Source organism: Salvelinus fontinalis, chromosome 10 (assembly GCF_029448725.1).
Source record: "Salvelinus fontinalis isolate EN_2023a chromosome 10, ASM2944872v1, whole genome shotgun sequence".
Classification (NCBI taxonomy): domain Eukaryota; kingdom Metazoa; phylum Chordata; class Actinopteri; order Salmoniformes; family Salmonidae; genus Salvelinus; species Salvelinus fontinalis.
This window is the reverse complement of record NC_074674.1, coordinates 3,866,254-3,883,901: the sequence shown is the minus strand read 5'-3', so window position 1 is coordinate 3,883,901 and position 17,648 is coordinate 3,866,254. Positions and strand designations below refer to the sequence as shown.

At 47.9% G+C, this 17,648-nt stretch overlaps 1 protein-coding gene across 1 annotated transcript in view; it reads left to right on the top strand.

Annotated features, from left to right (window-relative positions):
- Positions 1 to 17,648, top strand: part of LOC129863154 (ryanodine receptor 1-like) — a 105,403-nt gene that overhangs the window by 26,042 nt on the left and 61,713 nt on the right. Inside the window, exons 35-52 of the mRNA XM_055935087.1 lie at positions 7,893 to 8,119; positions 8,310 to 8,754; positions 9,004 to 9,564; positions 9,672 to 9,872; positions 9,983 to 10,094; positions 10,219 to 10,359; positions 10,571 to 10,844; positions 13,994 to 14,108; positions 14,224 to 14,356; positions 14,494 to 14,588; positions 14,696 to 14,831; positions 14,935 to 15,124; positions 15,254 to 15,368; positions 15,479 to 15,599; positions 15,819 to 15,988; positions 16,801 to 17,021; positions 17,224 to 17,314; positions 17,465 to 17,605. Of these exons, the coding sequence (XP_055791062.1) occupies positions 7,893 to 8,119; positions 8,310 to 8,754; positions 9,004 to 9,564; positions 9,672 to 9,872; positions 9,983 to 10,094; positions 10,219 to 10,359; positions 10,571 to 10,844; positions 13,994 to 14,108; positions 14,224 to 14,356; positions 14,494 to 14,588; positions 14,696 to 14,831; positions 14,935 to 15,124; positions 15,254 to 15,368; positions 15,479 to 15,599; positions 15,819 to 15,988; positions 16,801 to 17,021; positions 17,224 to 17,314; positions 17,465 to 17,605 (3,489 nt within the window). The remainder of the gene's footprint in view (positions 1 to 7,892; positions 8,120 to 8,309; positions 8,755 to 9,003; positions 9,565 to 9,671; positions 9,873 to 9,982; positions 10,095 to 10,218; positions 10,360 to 10,570; positions 10,845 to 13,993; positions 14,109 to 14,223; positions 14,357 to 14,493; positions 14,589 to 14,695; positions 14,832 to 14,934; positions 15,125 to 15,253; positions 15,369 to 15,478; positions 15,600 to 15,818; positions 15,989 to 16,800; positions 17,022 to 17,223; positions 17,315 to 17,464; positions 17,606 to 17,648) is intronic.

Genomic DNA, 17,648 nt, shown 5'->3' with positions numbered 1-17,648 from the left:
CTGTCTGTGTTTTACAGTGTTACCCCTCCACTGTCTGTGTTTTACAGTGTTACCCCTCCACTGTCTGTGTTTTACAGTGTTACCCCTCCACTGTCTGCGTTTTACAGTGTTACCCCTCCACTGTCTGTGTTTTACAGTGTTACTCCTCCACTGTCTGCGTTTTACAGTGTTACCCCTTCACTGTCTGCATTTTACAGTGTTACCCCTCCACTGTCTGCTTTACAGTGTTACCCCTCCACTGTCTGTGTTTTACAGTGTTACCCCTCCACTGTCTGCATTTTACAGTGTTACCCCTCCACTGTCTGCTTTTCAGTGTTACCCCTCCACTGTCTGTGTTTTACAGTGTTACCCCTCCACCGTCTGCTTTTCAGTGTTACCCCTCCACTGTCTGCATTTTACAGTGTTACCCCTCCACTGTCTGCGTTTTACAGTGTTACCCCTCCACTGTCTGTGTTTTTTGGTGTTACCCCTCCACTGTCTGTGTTTTACAGTGTTACCCCGCCACTGTCTGCTTTACAGTGTTACCCCTCCACTGTCTGCTTTTTACAATGTTACCCCTCCACTGTCTGTGTTTTACAGTGTTACCCCTCCACTGTCTGCTTTTCAGTGTTACCCCTCCACTGTCTGCTTTTCAGTGTTACCCCTCCACTGTCTGCGTTTTACAGTGTTACCCCTTCACTGTCTGCGTTTTACAGTGTTACCCCTCCACTGTCTGCGTTTTACAGTGTTACCCCTCCACTGTCTGCGTTTTACAGTGTTACCCCTCCACTGTCTGTGTTTTACAGTGTTACCCCTCCACTGTCTGTGTTTTACAGTGTTACCCCTCCACTGTCTGTGTTTTACAGTGTTACCCCTCCACTGTCTGCGTTGTACAGTGTTACCCCTCCACTGTCTGTGTTTTACAGTGTTACTCCTCCACTGTCTGCGTTTTACAGTGTTACCCCTTCACTGTCTGCGTTTTACAGTGTTACCCCTCCACTGTCTGTGTTTTACAGTGTTACCCCTCCACTGTCTGCGTTTTACAGTGTTACCCCTTCACTGTCTGCGTTTTACAGTGTTACCCCTCCACTGTCTGTGTTTTACAGTGTTACCCCTCCACTGTCTGTGTTTTACAGTGTTACCCTTCCATTGTCTGCTTTTCAGTGTTACCCCTCCACTGTCTGCATTTTACAGTGTTACCCCTCCACTGTCTGCGTTTTACAGTGTTACCCCTCCACTGTCTGTGTTTTACAGTGTTACCCCTCCACTGTCTGTGTTTTACAGTGTTACCCCTCCACTGTCTGTGTTTTACGGTGTTACCCCTCCACTGTCTGTGTTTTACAGTGTTACCCCTCCACTGTCTGCTTTACAGTGTTACCCCTCCACTGTCTGCGTTTTACAGTGTTACCCCTCCACTGTCTGTGTTTTACAGTGTTACCCCTCCACTGTCTGCTTTTCAGTGTTACCCCTGCACTGTCTGTGTTTTACAGTGTTACCCCTCCCCTTTCTGCGTTTTACTGTGTTACCCCTCTACTGTCTGCATTTTACAGTGTTACCCCTCCACTGTCTGTGTTTTACAGTGTTACCCCTCCACTGTCTGTGTTTTACAGTGTTACCCCTCCACTGTCTGTGTTTTACGGCGTTACCCCTCCACTGTCTGTGTTTTACGGTGTTACCCCTCCACTGTCTGTGTTTTACAGTGTTACCCCTCCACTGTCTGTGTTTTACAGTGTTACCCCTCCACTGTCTGCTTTACAGTGTTACCCCTCCACTGTCTGCATTTTACAGTGTTACCCCTCCACTGTCTGTGTTTTACAGTGTTACCCCTCCACTGTCTGCTTTTCAGTGTTACCCCTCCACTGTCTGCTTTTCAGTGTTACCCCTCCACTGTCTGCTTTTCAGTGTTACCCCTCCACTGTCTGCGTTTTACAGTGTTACCCCTCCACTGTCTGTGTTTTACAGTGTTACCCCTCCACTGTCTGCTTTTCAGTTTTACCCCTCCACTGTCTACATTTTACAGTGTTACCCCTCCACTGTCTGCTTTTCAGTGTTACCCCTCCACTGTCTGTGTTTTACAGTGTTACCCCTCCACCGTCTGCTTTTCAGTGTTACCCCTCCACTGTCTGCATTTTACAGTGTTACCCCTCCACTGTCTGCTTTACAGTGTTACCCCTCCACTGTCTGCGTTTTACAGTGTTACCCCTCCACTGTCTGCTTTACAGTGTTACCCCTCCACTGTCTGCGTTTTACAGTGTTACCCCTCCACTGTCTGTGCTTTACGGTGTTACCCCTCCACTGTCTGTGTTTTACAGTGTTACCCCGCCACTGTCTGCTTTACAGTGTTACCCCTCCACTGTCTGCTTTACAGTGTTACCCCTCCACTGTCTGTGTTTTACAGTGTTACCCCTCCACTGTCTGCTTTTCAGTGTTACCCCTCCACTGTCTGCTTTTCAGTGTTACCCCTCCACTGTCTGCGTTTTACAGTGTTACCCCTCCACTGTCTGCGTTTTACAGTGTTACCCCTCCACTGTCTGCGTTTTACAGTGTTACCCCTCCACTGTCTGCGTTTTACAGTGTTACCCCTCCACTGTCTGTGTTTTACAGTGTTACCCCTCCACTGTCTGTGTTTTACAGTGTTACCCCTCCACTGTCTGTGTTTTACAGTGTTACCCCTCCACTGTCTGCGTTTTACAGTGTTACCCCTCCACTGTCTGTGTTTTACAGTGTTACTCCTCCACTGTCTGCGTTTTACAGTGTTACCCCTTCACTGTCTGCGTTTTACAGTGTTACCCCTCCACTGTCTGTGTTTTACAGTGTTACCCCTCCACTGTCTGTGTTTTACAGTGTTACCCCTCCACTGTCTGCGTTTTACAGTGTTACCCCTCCACTGTCTGTGTTTTACAGTGTTACCCCTCCACTGTCTGTGTTTTACAGTGTTACCCCTCCACTGTCTGTGTTCTACAGTGTTACCCCTCCACTGTCTGTGTTTTACAGTGTTACCCCTCCACTGTCTGTGTTCTACAGTGTTACCATTCCATTGTCTGCTTTTCAGTGTTACCCCTCCACTGTCTGCATTTTACAGTGTTACCCCTCCACTGTCTGCGTTTTACAGTGTTACCCCTCCACTGTCTGTGTTTTACAGTGTTACCCCTCCACTGTCTGTGTTTTACAGTGTTACCCCTCCACTGTCTGTGTTTTACGGTGTTACCCCTCCACTGTCTGTGTTTTACGGTGTTACCCCTCCACTGTCTGTGTTTTACAGTGTTACCCCTCCACTGTCTGCTTTACAGTGTTACCCCTCCACTGTCTGCGTTTTACAGTGTTACCCCTCCACTGTCTGTGTTTTACAGTGTTACCCCTCCACTGTCTGCTTTTCAGTGTTACCCCTCCACTGTCTGCTTTTCAGTGTTACCCCTCCACTGTCTGCGTTTTACAGTGTTACCCCTCCACTGTCTGCGTTTTACAGTGTTACCCCTCCACTGTCTGCTTTACAGTGTTACCCCTCCACTGTCTGTGTTTTACAGTGTTACCCCTCCACTGTCTGCATTTTACAGTGTTACCCCTCCACTGTCTGCTTTTCAGTGTTACCCCTCCACTGTCTGTGTTTTACAGTGTTACCCCTCCACCGTCTGCTTTTCAGTGTTACCCCTCCACTGTCTGCATTTTACAGTGTTACCCCTCCACTGTCTGCTTTACAGTGTTACCCCTCCACTGTCTGCGTTTTACAGTGTTACCCCTCCACTGTCTGCTTTACAGTGTTACCCCTCCACTGTCTGCGTTTTACAGTGTTACCCCTCCACTGTCTGTGTTTTACAGTGTTACCCCTCCACTGTCTGCTTTACAGTGTTACCCCTCCACTGTCTGCTTTTTACAGTGTTACCCCTCCACTGTCTGTGTTTTACAGTGTTACCCCTCCACTGTCTGCTTTTCAGTGTTACCCCTCCACTGTCTGCTTTTCAGTGTTACCCCTCCACTGTCTGCGTTTTACACTGTTACCCCTCCACTGTCTGCGTTTTACAGTGTTACCCCTCCACTGTCTGCTTTTCAGTGTTACCCCTCCACTGTCTGCTTTTCAGTGTTACCCCTCCACTGTCTGCGTTTTACAGTGTTACCCCTCCACTGTCTGTGTTTTACAGTGTTACCCCTCCACCGTCTGCTTTTCAGTGTTACCCCTCCACCGTCTGCTTTACAGTGTTACCCCTCCACCGTCTGCTTTTCAGTGTTACCCCTCCACTGTCTGCTTTTCAGTGTTACCCCTCCACCGTCTGCTTTTCAGTGTTACCCCTCCACCGTCTGCTTTTCAGTGTTACCCCTCCACCGTCTGCTTTTCAGTGTTACCCCTCCACTGTTTGCTTTTCAGTGTTACCCCTCCACCGTCTGCTTTTCAGTGTTACCCCTCCACCGTCTGCTTTTCAGTGTTACCCCTCCACCGTCTGCTTTTCAGTGTTACCCCTCCACCGTCTGCTTTTCAGTGTTACCCCTCCACCGTCTGCTTTTCAGTGTTACCCCTCCACCGTCTGCTTTTCAGTGTTACCCCTCCACTGTCTGTGTTTTACAGTGTTACCCCTCCACTGTCTGCTTTTCAGTGTTACCCCTCCACCGTCTGCTTTTCAGTGTTACCCCTCCACCGTCTGCTTTACAGTGTTACCCCTCCACTGTCTGCTTTTCAGTGTTACCCCTCCACTGTCTGCTTTTCAGTGTTACCCCTCCACCGTCTGCTTTTCAGTGTTACCCCTCCACTGTCTACTTTTCAGTGTTACCCCTCCACTGTCTGCTTTTCAGTGTTACCCCTCCACCGTCTGCTTTTCAGTGTTACCCCTCCACTGTCTGCATTTTACAGTGTTACCCCTCCACTGTCTGCTTTACAGTGTTACCCCTCCACTGTCTGCGTTTTACAGTGTTACCTCTCCACTGTCTGCTTTACAGTGTTACCCCTCCACTGTCTGCGTTTTACAGTGTTACCCCTCCACTGTCTGTGTTTTACAGTTTTACCCCTCCACTGTCTGCTTTACAGTGTTACCCCTCCACTGTCTGCGTTTTACAGTGTTACCCCTCCACTGTCTGTGTTTTACAGTGTTACCCCTCCACTGTCTGCTTTTCAGTGTTACCCCTCCACTGTCTGCTTTTCAGTGTTACCCCTCCACTGTCTGCGTTTTACAGTGTTACCCCTCCACTGTCTGTGTTTTACAGTGTTACCCCTCCACTGTCTGCATTTTACAGTGTTACCCCTCCACTGTCTGCTTTTCAGTGTTACCCCTCCACTGTCTGTGTTTTACAGTGTTACCCCTCCACCGTCTGCTTTTCAGTGTTACCCCTCCACTGTCTGCATTTTACAGTGTTACCCCTCCACCGTCTGCTTTTCAGTGTTACCCCTCCACTGTCTGCTTTTCAGTGTTACCCCTCCACCGTCTGCTTTTCAGTGTTACCCCTCCACCGTCTGCTTTTCAGTGTTACACCTCCACTGTCTGCTTTTCAGTGTTACCCCTCCACCGTCTGCTTTTCAGTGTTACCCCTCCACCGTCTGCTTTTCAGTGTTACCCCTCCACTGTCTGCTTTTCAGTGTTACCCCTCCACTGTCTGCTTTTCAGTGTTACCCCTCCACCGTCTGCTTTTCAGTGTTACCCCTCCACCGTCTGCTTTTCAGTGTTACCCCTCCACTGTCTGCTTTTCAGTGTTACCCCTCCACCGTCTGCTTTTCAGTGTTACCCCTCCACCGTCTGCTTTACAGTGTTACCCCTCCACTGTCTGCTTTTCAGTGTTACCCCTCCACTGTCTGCTTTTCAGTGTTACCCCTCCACTGTCTGCTTTTCAGTGTTACCCCTCCACCGTCTGCTTTTCAGTGTTACCCCTCCACCGTCTGCTTTTCAGTGTTACCCCTCCACCGTCTGCTTTTCAGTGTTACCCCTCCACTGTCTGCTTTTCAGTGTTACCCCTCCACCGTCTGCTTTTCAGTGTTACCCCTCCACCGTCTGCTTTACAGTGTTACCCCTCCACTGTCTGCTTTTCAGTGTTACCCCTCCACTGTCTGCTTTTCAGTGTTACCCCTCCACCGTCTGCTTTTCAGTGTTATCCCTCCACTGTCTGCTTTTCAGTGTTACCCCTCCACCGTCTGCTTTTCAGTGTTACCCCTCCACCGTCTGCTTTTCAGTGTTACCCCTCCACCGTCTGCTTTTCAGTGTTACCCCTCCACTGTCTGCTTTTCAGTGTTACCCCTCCACCGTCTGCTTTACAGTGTTACCCCTCCACTGTCTGCGTTTTACAGTGTTACCCCTCCACTGTCTGCTTTACAGTGTTACCCCTCCACTGTCTGCGTTTTACAGTGTTACCCCTCCACTGTCTGTGTTTTACAGTGTTACCCCGCCACTGTCTGCTTTACAGTGTTACCCCTCCACTGTCTGCTTTTTACAGTGTTACCCCTCCACTGTCTGTGTTTTACAGTGTTACCCCTCCACTGTCTGCTTTTCAGTGTTACCCCTCCACTGTCTGCTTTTCAGTGTTACCCCTCCACTGTCTGCGTTTTACAGTGTTACCCCTCCACTGTCTGTGTTTTACAGTGTTACCCCTCCACTGTCTGCTTTTCAGTGTTACCCCTCCACTGTCTGCTTTTCAGTGTTACCCCTCCACTGTCTGCGTTTTACAGTGTTACCCCTCCACTGTCTGTGTTTTACAGTGTTACCCCTCCACCGTCTGCTTTTCAGTGTTACCCCTCCACCGTCTGCTTTACAGTGTTACCCCTCCACCGTCTGCTTTTCAGTGTTACCCCTCCACTGTCTGCTTTTCAGTGTTACCCCTCCACCGTCTGCTTTACAGTGTTACCCCTCCACCGTCTGCTTTTCAGTGTTACCCCTCCACTGTCTGCTTTTCAGTGTTACCCCTCCACCGTCTGCTTTTCAGTGTTACCCCTCCACCGTCTGCTTTTCAGTGTTACCCCTCCACCGTCTGCTTTTCAGTGTTACCCCTCCACCGTCTGCTTTTCAGTGTTACCCCTCCACTGTCTGCTTTTCAGTGTTACCCCTCCACCCTCTGCTTTTCAGTGTTACCCCTCCACCGTCTGCTTTTCAGTGTTACCCCTCCACCGTCTGCTTTTCAGTGTTACCCCTCCACTGTCTGCTTTTCAGTGTTACCCCTCCACCGTCTGCTTTTCAGTGTTACCCCTCCACCGTCTGCTTTACAGTGTTACCCCTCCACTGTCTGCTTTTCAGTGTTACCCCTCCACTGTCTGCTTTTCAGTGTTACCCCTCCACTGTCTGCTTTTCAGTGTTACCCCTCCACTGTCTGCTTTTCAGTGTTACCCCTCCACTGTCTGCGTTTTACAGTGTTATGGATGTTTTCAACTGTCCTGCCTGCGGCTATGGAACCCTGACCTGTTCACCGGACGTGCCACCTGTCCCAGACCTGCTGTTTTCAACTCTCTAGAGACAGCAGGAGCGGTAGAGATACTCTTAATGATTGGCTATGAAAAGTCAACTGACATTTACTCCTGAGGTGCTGACTTGCTGCACCCTCGACAACTACTGTGATTATTATTATTTGACCATGCTGGTCATTTATGAACATTTGAACATCTTGGCCATGTTCTGTTATAATCTCCACCCGGCACAGCCAGAAGAGGATGGCCACCCCTCATAGCCTGGTTCCTCTCTAGGTTTCTTCCTAGGTTCTGGCCTTTCTAGGGAGTTTTACCTAGCCACCGTGCTTCTACACCTGCATTGCTTGCTGTTTGGGGTTTTAGGCTGGGTTTCTGTACAGCACTTTGAGATATCAGCTGATGTAAGAAGGGCTTTATAAATACATTTGATTTGATTTTGATTCTATTTCATTCTGTCTTTTTACCCTCAAGGCTACTCAAGCTATTATTTCACTTCAACGACGACCCTTCTACTCTGCAATGTAAGTGTTTGTTTTCTCCTCAGAACATCATGCCTATTTCAGCAGCCATGTTCCGCAGTGAGCGTAAGAACCCGGTCCCTCAGTGTCCTCCCAGGCTGGATGTCCAGATGCTGACCCCAGTCATTTGGAGCCGCATGCCAAACCACTTCCTGTCCCCAGAGACGGGCCGTGTGAACGAGAGGCACGGCTGGATGGTGGAGTGTAGAGAGCCTCTCACCATGATGGCCCTGCACATCCCTGAGGAGAACAGGTCAGAACACTGCCACCATTGCTGACATCTAAGCAGAAGATTATTGTGTTTGATTGTGAAATGGATTTCAGTCTTAGCTATAGTATTGGGAAAGACATATAAACGGGATATATTTTGTCTCTGATGCAATAGATTTGTCCAAATCTGTACAGCCTTGGGTCATACTATTCTCTGCCTCTGTCCCATCTAGATGTATTGACGTCCTGGAGTTGTCGGAGCGTATGGACCTGCTGAAGTTCCACTACCACACTCTGAAACTGTACGGCTCGGTCTGTGCTCTGGGGAACAACCGCGTGGCTCACGCCCTGTGCAGCCATGTTGACGAATCCCAGCTATTCTACGCCATAGAGAACACCTACCTGCCTGGACCAATGAGGAGCGGCTACTACGATCTGCTCATCAGCATGCACCTGGAGTCGGCCAAGAGGAACCGCCTCATGACCAATAAGGAGTTCATTGTGCCCATGACTGAAGAGACGCGCAGCATCAACCTCTACTCAGACACTGACAAATCCCATGCTTTACCAGGGGTGGGCCTCACTACCTGTCTGCGCCCCAAACTCCACTTCTCCCCCACTGGGTTTGTAGGGACAGACCTGGATATCTACACCCTCAGCCCCTTCATCCCCCTACATGTAAGGAGCCTCATAGGTTTGCAATCTTTGCAACTTTCAATAAATTCCCTGGTTTTCCAGAAATCCTGGTTGGAGGATTCCGGATTTCCTCATTATTCCCTCCTGAATCCGGGAATCTTCCAACCAATATTTTTGGAGAAAAGAAAATGGGAGTTTTGCAACACTGGGCCAGGCTGATGAAGGGAGAGGGGAAAGATTTTCTGTTTGAACTGACTGGTGGTCATGAAAGTGTGTCTCTCTCTCCTGTAGGTGCTGAAGGCGAAGGCCCTGACCATGCTGACAGAAGCTGTCCAGGATGGTGGTCAAGCCATGAGGGATCCTGTAGGAGGCAGTGTTGAGTTCCACTTTGTCCCCATCCTCAAGCTCATCAGCACCCTGCTCATCATGGGTGTGTTTGAGAATGAAGATGTCAAGCACATCCTGAAGATGATAGAGCCCACAGTGTTCAGTGGAGAGGCAGAGGCTGCTGCCCAGGGAGAGGGGGACCAATCACTGGCCCTCAAAGAACGGGGGTTGGAGGTGAAGGAAGAAGAGGAGGGAGCAGTAGAGAGCGGACATGAAACAGAAATGGAGGATGAGGGGATGAGTGAGGAAGATGAGGAAATGGAGGCAGAGCTGGAGGAGTTGGAGCCTATAGAAAAAGAGGAAGACAAGGGGGAGGATGACGGAGAGAAAGTGGATGGAGAGAAAGGTGGTGAGGAGACGGAGAAGGAGGTGAAGCCTGGAGAGGCAGACGGAGAGGCAGAAGAACGAGTAGGTCTGGAAGAGGGATTACTGCACATGAAGCTTCCAGAGTCTGTCAAACTACAGGTGTGTGTGTTTTTCAGTTCGCTGTAACTTTCACTATCCTCCTTAGTTTGATGAATTACCCTAATCTATGCCGCTAAGTCTCAGGTCATTCTCTCTCTGTCGGTCAGATGTGCACTCTGCTGCAGTATTTCTGTGACTGTGAGTTGCGCCACAGGGTGGAGGCCATCATAGCCTTTTCAGACGAGTTTGTGAGCCAGGTGCAGGCCAACCAGAGAGCCCGCTACAACGAGCTCATGCTGGCGTACACCATGAGCGCTGCTGAGACCGCTCGCAAGACCCGCGAGTTCCGCTCCCCACCACAGGAGCAGGTACCCTCCGCCTCAGTCACTGTATACCGGAGGAATAAGTACACTATCAAACTTGTAACAGTACATGAAAGGTAACAACATCTTACTGTTTGTTTACGTTTGATATCCAGGTCAACATGCTGATGAACTTGAAGAACATTGCGGAGGATGAGGATTGTCCTGTGCCTGACGAGGTCCGCGATGCCCTGCAGGCTTTTCACAAGAACCTGCTGTTTCACTGCAGTCAGTCAAGCTCATACCTCCACATGTAACTTAGAATTTCACTTGTATTTTAAAGAGGGCCAATAGTTGAGATGAAAAGTTTTCAGCTAATGTCAATGATTTATCACCCCTGATGTCACGTCAGGTGTACATATCGAAGAGGAAGAGGTAGAGGAGGAGTTGGATACGTCTTTCAAAGGACGACTCCTCCGAATGCTGGACAAGTTGAGGCACCTCCGTAAGAAGAAGGTAGAGGAGGAGGAACCTGAGGAGGAGAACAAACCCAGTGAGTCTCACTCTCTATCAGCTGTCCCAGTGAAAAACGGTCAAATCAAGCCAATGATGTACCATCAATCTCAGTCTAGTTGCCAAGGGATAGTTTTATTCGGTTTCAGCAATCAATTATTTTCAGCTTACAATGATTTTATCACTAACACAACAAAAAACAGACAATCGATCAATTAATTGATGTCCCTCCTCCATAACCACCCCACCAGGCACCCTCCAGGAGCTGATCTCCCACACCATGGTCCACTGGGCCCAGGAGTCATTTATCCAGAACCCTGAGCTGGTGCGTCTGATGTTCAGCCTGCTGCACCGTCAGTATGACGGGCTGGGGGAGTTGATCCGGGCCCTGCCCAAGGCCTACACCATCAACGCCATCTCCATAAAGGATACCATGGACCTGCTGGAGTGCCTGGGACAGATCCGCTCGCTGCTCATCGTCCAGATGGGCCCCGAGGAGGAGTGGCTCCTGATCCAGAGCATTGGGTCTGTACAGAGAACAGTTAGAACGATACAGAGAAGACATTATAAACTGGGTGGTTCTAGCTCTGAATGCTTATTTTTACTGTTCTAATTACGTTGGTAACCAGTTCATAACAGCAATAAGGCACCTCTGGGGTTTGTGGTGTATGGCCAATATACCACGGCTAAGGGCTCATTTTACTTATTGAACCTTTATTTAACTAGGCAAGTCAATGATGGCCTACCAAAAGGCAAAAGTTTTCCTTGGAGGACGGGGGCTGGGATTAAAAATAAAAATAAATTAAATTAAAAATATAGGACAAAACACACATCACAACAAGAGAGACAACACTACATAAAGAGAGACCTAAGACAACAACATAGCATGGCAGCAACACATGACGACAACAGCATGGTAGGAACACAACATGGCAGCAGCACAACATGGTAGCAGCACAAAACAGGGTACAAACATTATTGGGCACAGACAACAGCACAAAGGGCAAGAAGGTAGAGACAACAATATATCACGCAAAGCAGCCACAACTGTGAGTAAGAGTGTCCATGATTGAGTCTTTGAATGAAGAGATTGAGATAAAACTGTCCAGTTTGAGTGTTTGTTGCAGCTCGTTCCAGTCTCTAGCTGCAGCGAAATGAAATGACGAGTGGCCCAGGGATGTGTGTGCTTTGGGGACCTTTAACAGAATGTGACTGGCAGAACGGGTGTTGTATGTGGAGGACGAGGGCTGCAGTAGATGTTTCAGATAGGAGGCAGTGAGGCCTAAGAGGGTTTATAAATAAGCATCAACCAGTGGGTCTTGAGACGGGTATACAGAGATGACCAGTTTATAGAAGAGTATAGACTGCAGTGATGTGTCCTATAAGGAGCATTGGTGGCAAATCTGATCGCCGAATGGTAAAGAATATCTCGCTCAAGAGCACCCTTAATCTAGCATGGGTAGGATGGTCATCTGAATCAGAGTTAGTTTGGCAGCTGGGGTGAAAGAGGAGCGATTACAATAGAGGAAACAAAGTCTACATTTAATTTTAGCCTGCAGCTTTGATATGTGCTGAGATAAGGACAGTGTACCATCTAACCATACTCCCAAGTACCTGTATGAGGTGACTACCTCAAGCTCTAAACCCTCAGAGGTACTAATCACACCTGTGGGGAGAGGGGCATTCTTCTTACCAGACCACATGACCTTTGTTTTGGAGGTTTTCAAAACAAGGTTAAGGGCAGAGAAAGATTGTTGGACACTAAGAAAGCTTTTTTGTAGAGCGTTTAACACAAAATCCGGGGAGGGGCCAGCTGAGACTGTATCATCTATCTGCATATACATGGATGAGAGAGCTTCCTACTGCCTGAGCGATGTTGTTGATGTAAATTCAGAAGAGGTTGGGGCCTAGGATCGAGCCTTGGGGTACACCCTTGGTGACAGGCAGTGCCTGAGACAGCGAATGTTCTGACTTTACACACTGCACTCTTTGAGAGAGGTAGTTAGCAAACCAGGCCAAAGACCCCTCAAGAATGGAATGGTCTACCGTATCAAAAGCTTTGGCCAAGTCAATAAATATAGCAGCACAACATTGCTTAGAATCAAGGGCAATAGTGACATCATTTAGTACCTTTAAGGTTGCAGTGACACATCCATAACCTGAGTGGAAACCAGATTGCATACCAGAGAGAATACTCTAGACATCAAGAAAGCCAGTCAGTTGATTATTGACACATTTTTCCAATACTTTTGATAAACAGGGCAAAATAGAAATAGGCCTATAACATTTAGGATCAGCTTGATCTCCCCCTTTAAATAAAGGACGCAACGTGGCTGCCTTCCAAGCAATGGGAACCTCCCCAGAGAGGAGAGACAGGTTAAAAAGGTTAGAGATAGGTTTGGTGATTATAGGGGCAGCAACCTTAAAGAAGAAAGGGTCTAAACCATTTGATCCAGATGGTTTTTTAGGGTCAAGTTTAAGGAGCTCCATTAGCACCTTGGATTCAGTGACCGCCTGCAGGGAGAAACTTTGTAGCAGAGGGAAAAAGAGGGAGGAGTATCAGGGCTAGTCACATTAGAAGGGCTGGCAGATGAGGAAATGTTGGACAGGCAAGGAGGCATGGCTGTGTCAAATAGGAATCCAGACTTAATGAAGTGGTGATTTAAAAAGCTCAGCCATGTGCTTCTTGTCAGTAACAACCACATCATCAACTTTAAGGGACATGGGCAGCTGTGAGGAGGAGGCCTCATTCTCCAGGTCATTAACCATTTTCCAGAACTTCTAGGGGTTTATACCCAGAGAGAGAGAACTGCTCCTTAAAGTAACTAACTTTGGCCGGATAGCCTGAGTGCACTTATTTCTCCTTTGCCTGAACGAGAGCCAGTCAGTCTGAGTATGCGTGTGCCGAGCCTTTCGACAAATGGAATTCTTGAGGTGGAGTAACTCTGCAAGATCACAGTCGAACCAGGGGCTGAACCTGTTTTTAATTCTCATTTTCTTTATGGGGGCATGTTTGTCAACAATATCACTGAAAATAACCAAGCATCATCCAAGCATCATCGACAGAGATGATTCTATACCATTTTACAGAGGCCAGGTAATGAAGGAAGGCTTGCTCATTAAAGTTTTTTAGCAAGCGTCTGTGACAAATCAGGACTGGTCGTTTCACTGAGCAGCCATTACGAACACAGGCTGTAAAACAGTGATCACTAAGGTCTTTTCAGAAAACACCAGACTGATACCGATTATTTGTGAGGATAACATCGTGGAGAGTAGCCTTTTCTGGGTGTTTGGAGTCATATCTTGTGGGATTGGTAATAATCTGAGAAATATTTAGGGAGTCCCATTGCTTGAGGACTTGATCAGGTGGTTTAAGCATGTCCAAGTTTAGGTCACCTAGCAGGACAAATTCAGACTTAGTGTAAGGGGCCAGGAGAGAGCTTAGGGCAGGTAGGGTACAGGCCGGTGCTGATGGACGACGATAACACCCAGCAACAGTCAACAAAGATCTATTTGAAAGTATCTAGGCACTCCACATTGTGTCATGCAGAAGAACATCCTTTAGCCGTGGTATATTGGCCATATACCAGACCCCCACGGGCCTTATTGCTTTAGTATACCGGAGAGAGAACTGGAGGAACTGAGAATCAGCATGAGCCTTCTTTCTCCATCAGGAACATCATGAGCAACAAAGTGTTTTATCAGCACCCCAACCTGATGCGAGCGCTGGGCATGCACGAGACTGTCATGGAGGTGATGGTCAACGTGCTGGGTGGTGGCGACTCCAAGGTGAAGTGGTTATATGCTTCATAACTACAGGATCAATGCTTGTCTGCAAATTCAAATGTGTAACATATTTTTACACTGTAGTCAGTGCATTCACCCTTCATGTGTTCTTCTGCAGGAGATCAGATTCCCTCGTATGGTCACCAACTGCTGTCGTTTCCTGTGCTACTTCTGTCGTATCAGTCGTCAGAACCAACGCTCCATGTTCGATCACCTCAGCTACCTGCTTCAGAACAGTGGCATCGGCCTTGGTGAGGGACATTGATATCTTCTTCCAATACAAGTTTATATTTTTGTATAAATGGGAAAGAAAGGTTGACATAATTCCTCTAAAGGCAGAATCGTTTTGCTGTGTGTTGAAACTGAACGTGTCATGGATGTCTTTCAGGAATGCGTGGCTCCACCCCTCTAGACGTAGCTGCAGCATCCTGTATTGATAACAATGAGCTGGCTCTGGCGCTACAGGAACAAGACCTGGAGAAGGTTGGACACCCCCAGCACCCACATGAACATTCTCTGATCCAGTAGCACATTGGTCATCACTCTTTCTGGCTCTTTCTGGCTCTTTTGCCCTGTGTTTTTCCTCCCAGGTGGTGAAGTACCTTGCAGGCTGTGGGCTTCAGAGCTGTCCCCAGCTCCTGGCTAAGGGTTACCCTGACATTGGCTGGAACCCTTGTGGCGGAGAGAAATACCTGGACTTCCTCCGCTTCGCTGTCTTTGTCAACGGTCTGTGTTTGTTGGTTTCATGTAATGGAATACACTGCTGTTGGTATTGTCTTTCTGTTTGTCCTTCATCACTGAACGTGGTTTGGCTCCATGTCCCCCATAGGAGAGAGCGTAGAGGAGAATGCCAATGTGGTGGTGCGTCTTCTGATCCGTCGGCCAGAGTGTTTTGGCCCGGCTCTGAGAGGAGAGGGTGGGAACGGCCTGCTGGATGCTATAGAGGAGGCCATCAAGATCTCTGAGGATCCTGCCAGGGACGGCCCCACTGTCAAGAAAGACAGGCGCTTCCCCGGCATGTAAGCGCCAAACCGCTTAGGGACTCTGATGATTGACTATCTAGTCTTAACTGGTGTAGTAGATTAGAACATGTTCTCCTTTCAAAGGTTTTGGGCCTACATGTATTAATTTTTCCTTTCTCCTGGTAGGTTCCCTGGTGGAGAGGGGCAGCATGAGGAGAACAAGGTGCATCTGGGGAATGCCATCATGTCCTTCTACTCAGCTCTCATTGACTTGCTGGGACGCTGCGCTCCAGAGATGCATGTGAGTACTGAGCGTTGGGAAACCTTAAGAGAGAAGCCAAGGCTTATGGAATTGTGCTAGCTAGCTGCTGTTTCAGTCTAAGACATTGCTATTTGTTCTTCATCCTCCAGTTAATCCAGGCTGGGAAGGGTGAGGCTCTGAGGATCAGGGCCATCCTGAGGTCCCTGGTGCCCATAGAGGACCTGGTGGGAGTCATCACCCTGTCTGTCCAAATCCCAGACTTTGGAAAGGGTGAGCCACAGGGGAAACCATTTGAGTTCAATTAACTGTTGTGTTGGCTCAAGGAAAGGGAGTATTAATGTCTTGATGATGAAACAGAACAAAAAATGGTTTTAGTTTAGTTTGATCGTGATATGTTCCATATTATATCTGTAGTCAAAAGTGTTAATATGATGTGAGTCCTAGCATTATTCTCCTCTTTAACTTCCCTCTGTCTTTTGTGACGTCTAGATAACAGCATCATTGAACCCAAGATGTCTTCCAGTTTTGTGCCGGACCACAAGGCTCCCATGGTGCTGTTCCTTGACAGAGTGTATGGTATTGACAACCAGGACTTCCTGCTCCATGTGCTGGAGGTGGGCTTCCTGCCTGACATGAGGGCAGCTGCTTCTCTGGACACAGTGAGTCAGCCTCTCTCGATCTCAGTACTCATATACTGTACATGGCATAAGGCAATAACTTGCTCTTATGCAGGAGTGAGACACTAAGCATATATTGACTGTAAACAGAATTACAGCTAATTTGTTGGCATATCAGCATATTGTTTGATTAAAAATGTGTCTCAACATTTTAATGAGTTAGTGTGTGGTCTTTTGAACACAGAGAATATGACAGTTTAAATCAGGGATGGGCAAATGGCGACCCGCAGCCCCCCTTTTGTAGTCCAGTGGATTACTGTTGAGAGTTAGAATAGTAGAATACACAAGGTGCAATTTCAAAATGAGGTTGTGTATCAGCAGTTTTTCTCTTGTTATGTCAGTCACTGGCAGTCACTCAATTAGCCCATCTCAGCAAAACATGTTTAGTTTGGTAAGTTAGCTGGCCGCTAGACTATCTAAACTTGTAGTAATCATGATGGAATTACTGACCTGGGGGCCCCCGTTGATTTTGTTAGTCACTCTCGATCAGAGCTGTAGGAAATTAGCTGTAAAATAAAAAACGTTTCTCTCTTCCCCTTCGCAAAATGTGTAGAATTGAAGGAAATTAACTCTAAAACCTAAAAAATGCTTTCAAAAGGGGGGGCCTCTAAAATGTTTTCCCAGTGGGGGAATGGGGGGCAACAACATTTCACTTTGTGACCCCAAAATGCTAGGGCTGGCTTTGACTGCCTGTGTGGGTAAGGATGTGGGTACGCAGACCTGCAATTTGTTTTGTGGCCCCCACGCCCGACAAAGTTGCCCATCCCTGGTTTAAATGGATCTCTCCCCACTAGGCGGCTTTCTGCACCACAGAGATGGCCCTGGCTCTGAACCGCTACCTCTCTCTGGCCGTGCTGCCCCTCATCACCAAGTGTGCCTTCCTGTTTGCCGGCACAGACCACCGGGCCATCATGATCGACTCCATGCTGCACACCATCTACCGTCTGTCCCGCGGACGAGCCTTCACTAAGGCCCAGAGAGATGTCATTGAGGAGTGTCTCATGGCTTTGTGCAAGTGAGTTGGACTTATCATGAGCTGTTATCTGAAGTCTATCTTTCTGCATTGTGTCAGTAGAATTGTCCTCTATAATTGAATGTCTCCTGGACATGACATGTTCTCTTCCCTAAACTGTTTGTACAGTGAACTTTTAGTGAGGTGTTTAACCATGCTTGATAATGTATTTACGTGCGCTTATTTATTTGTGTCTATTTCTTAGAAATCTACGGCCATCCATGTTACAACACCTGTTGAGAAGGCTGGTATTTGATGTACCAATTCTCAATGAATATGCCAAAATGCCACTTAAGGTATGGACATGACTTAAACATTAGACAATCAAACCTTTTTAGAATCAAAACAAAGGAATGAAGATAGCCGTATCAAGATAATGTACGTATCATCCAGATGTTAGTATGCATCATCTCACTGATCTCATAATGTTCTTTTGTTGGCTGCAGCTTTTGACCAATCACTATGAGCGTTGTTGGAAGTACTATTGCCTGCCCAACGGATGGGGCAACTTTGGAGTGTCATCAGAGGAGGAGCTGCATCTCACCCGCAAACTGTTCTGGGGCATCTTTGAGTCCCTGGCCCACAAGGTTACACTATTACACTGATCAATCAGAGATACCTTAGTCACCA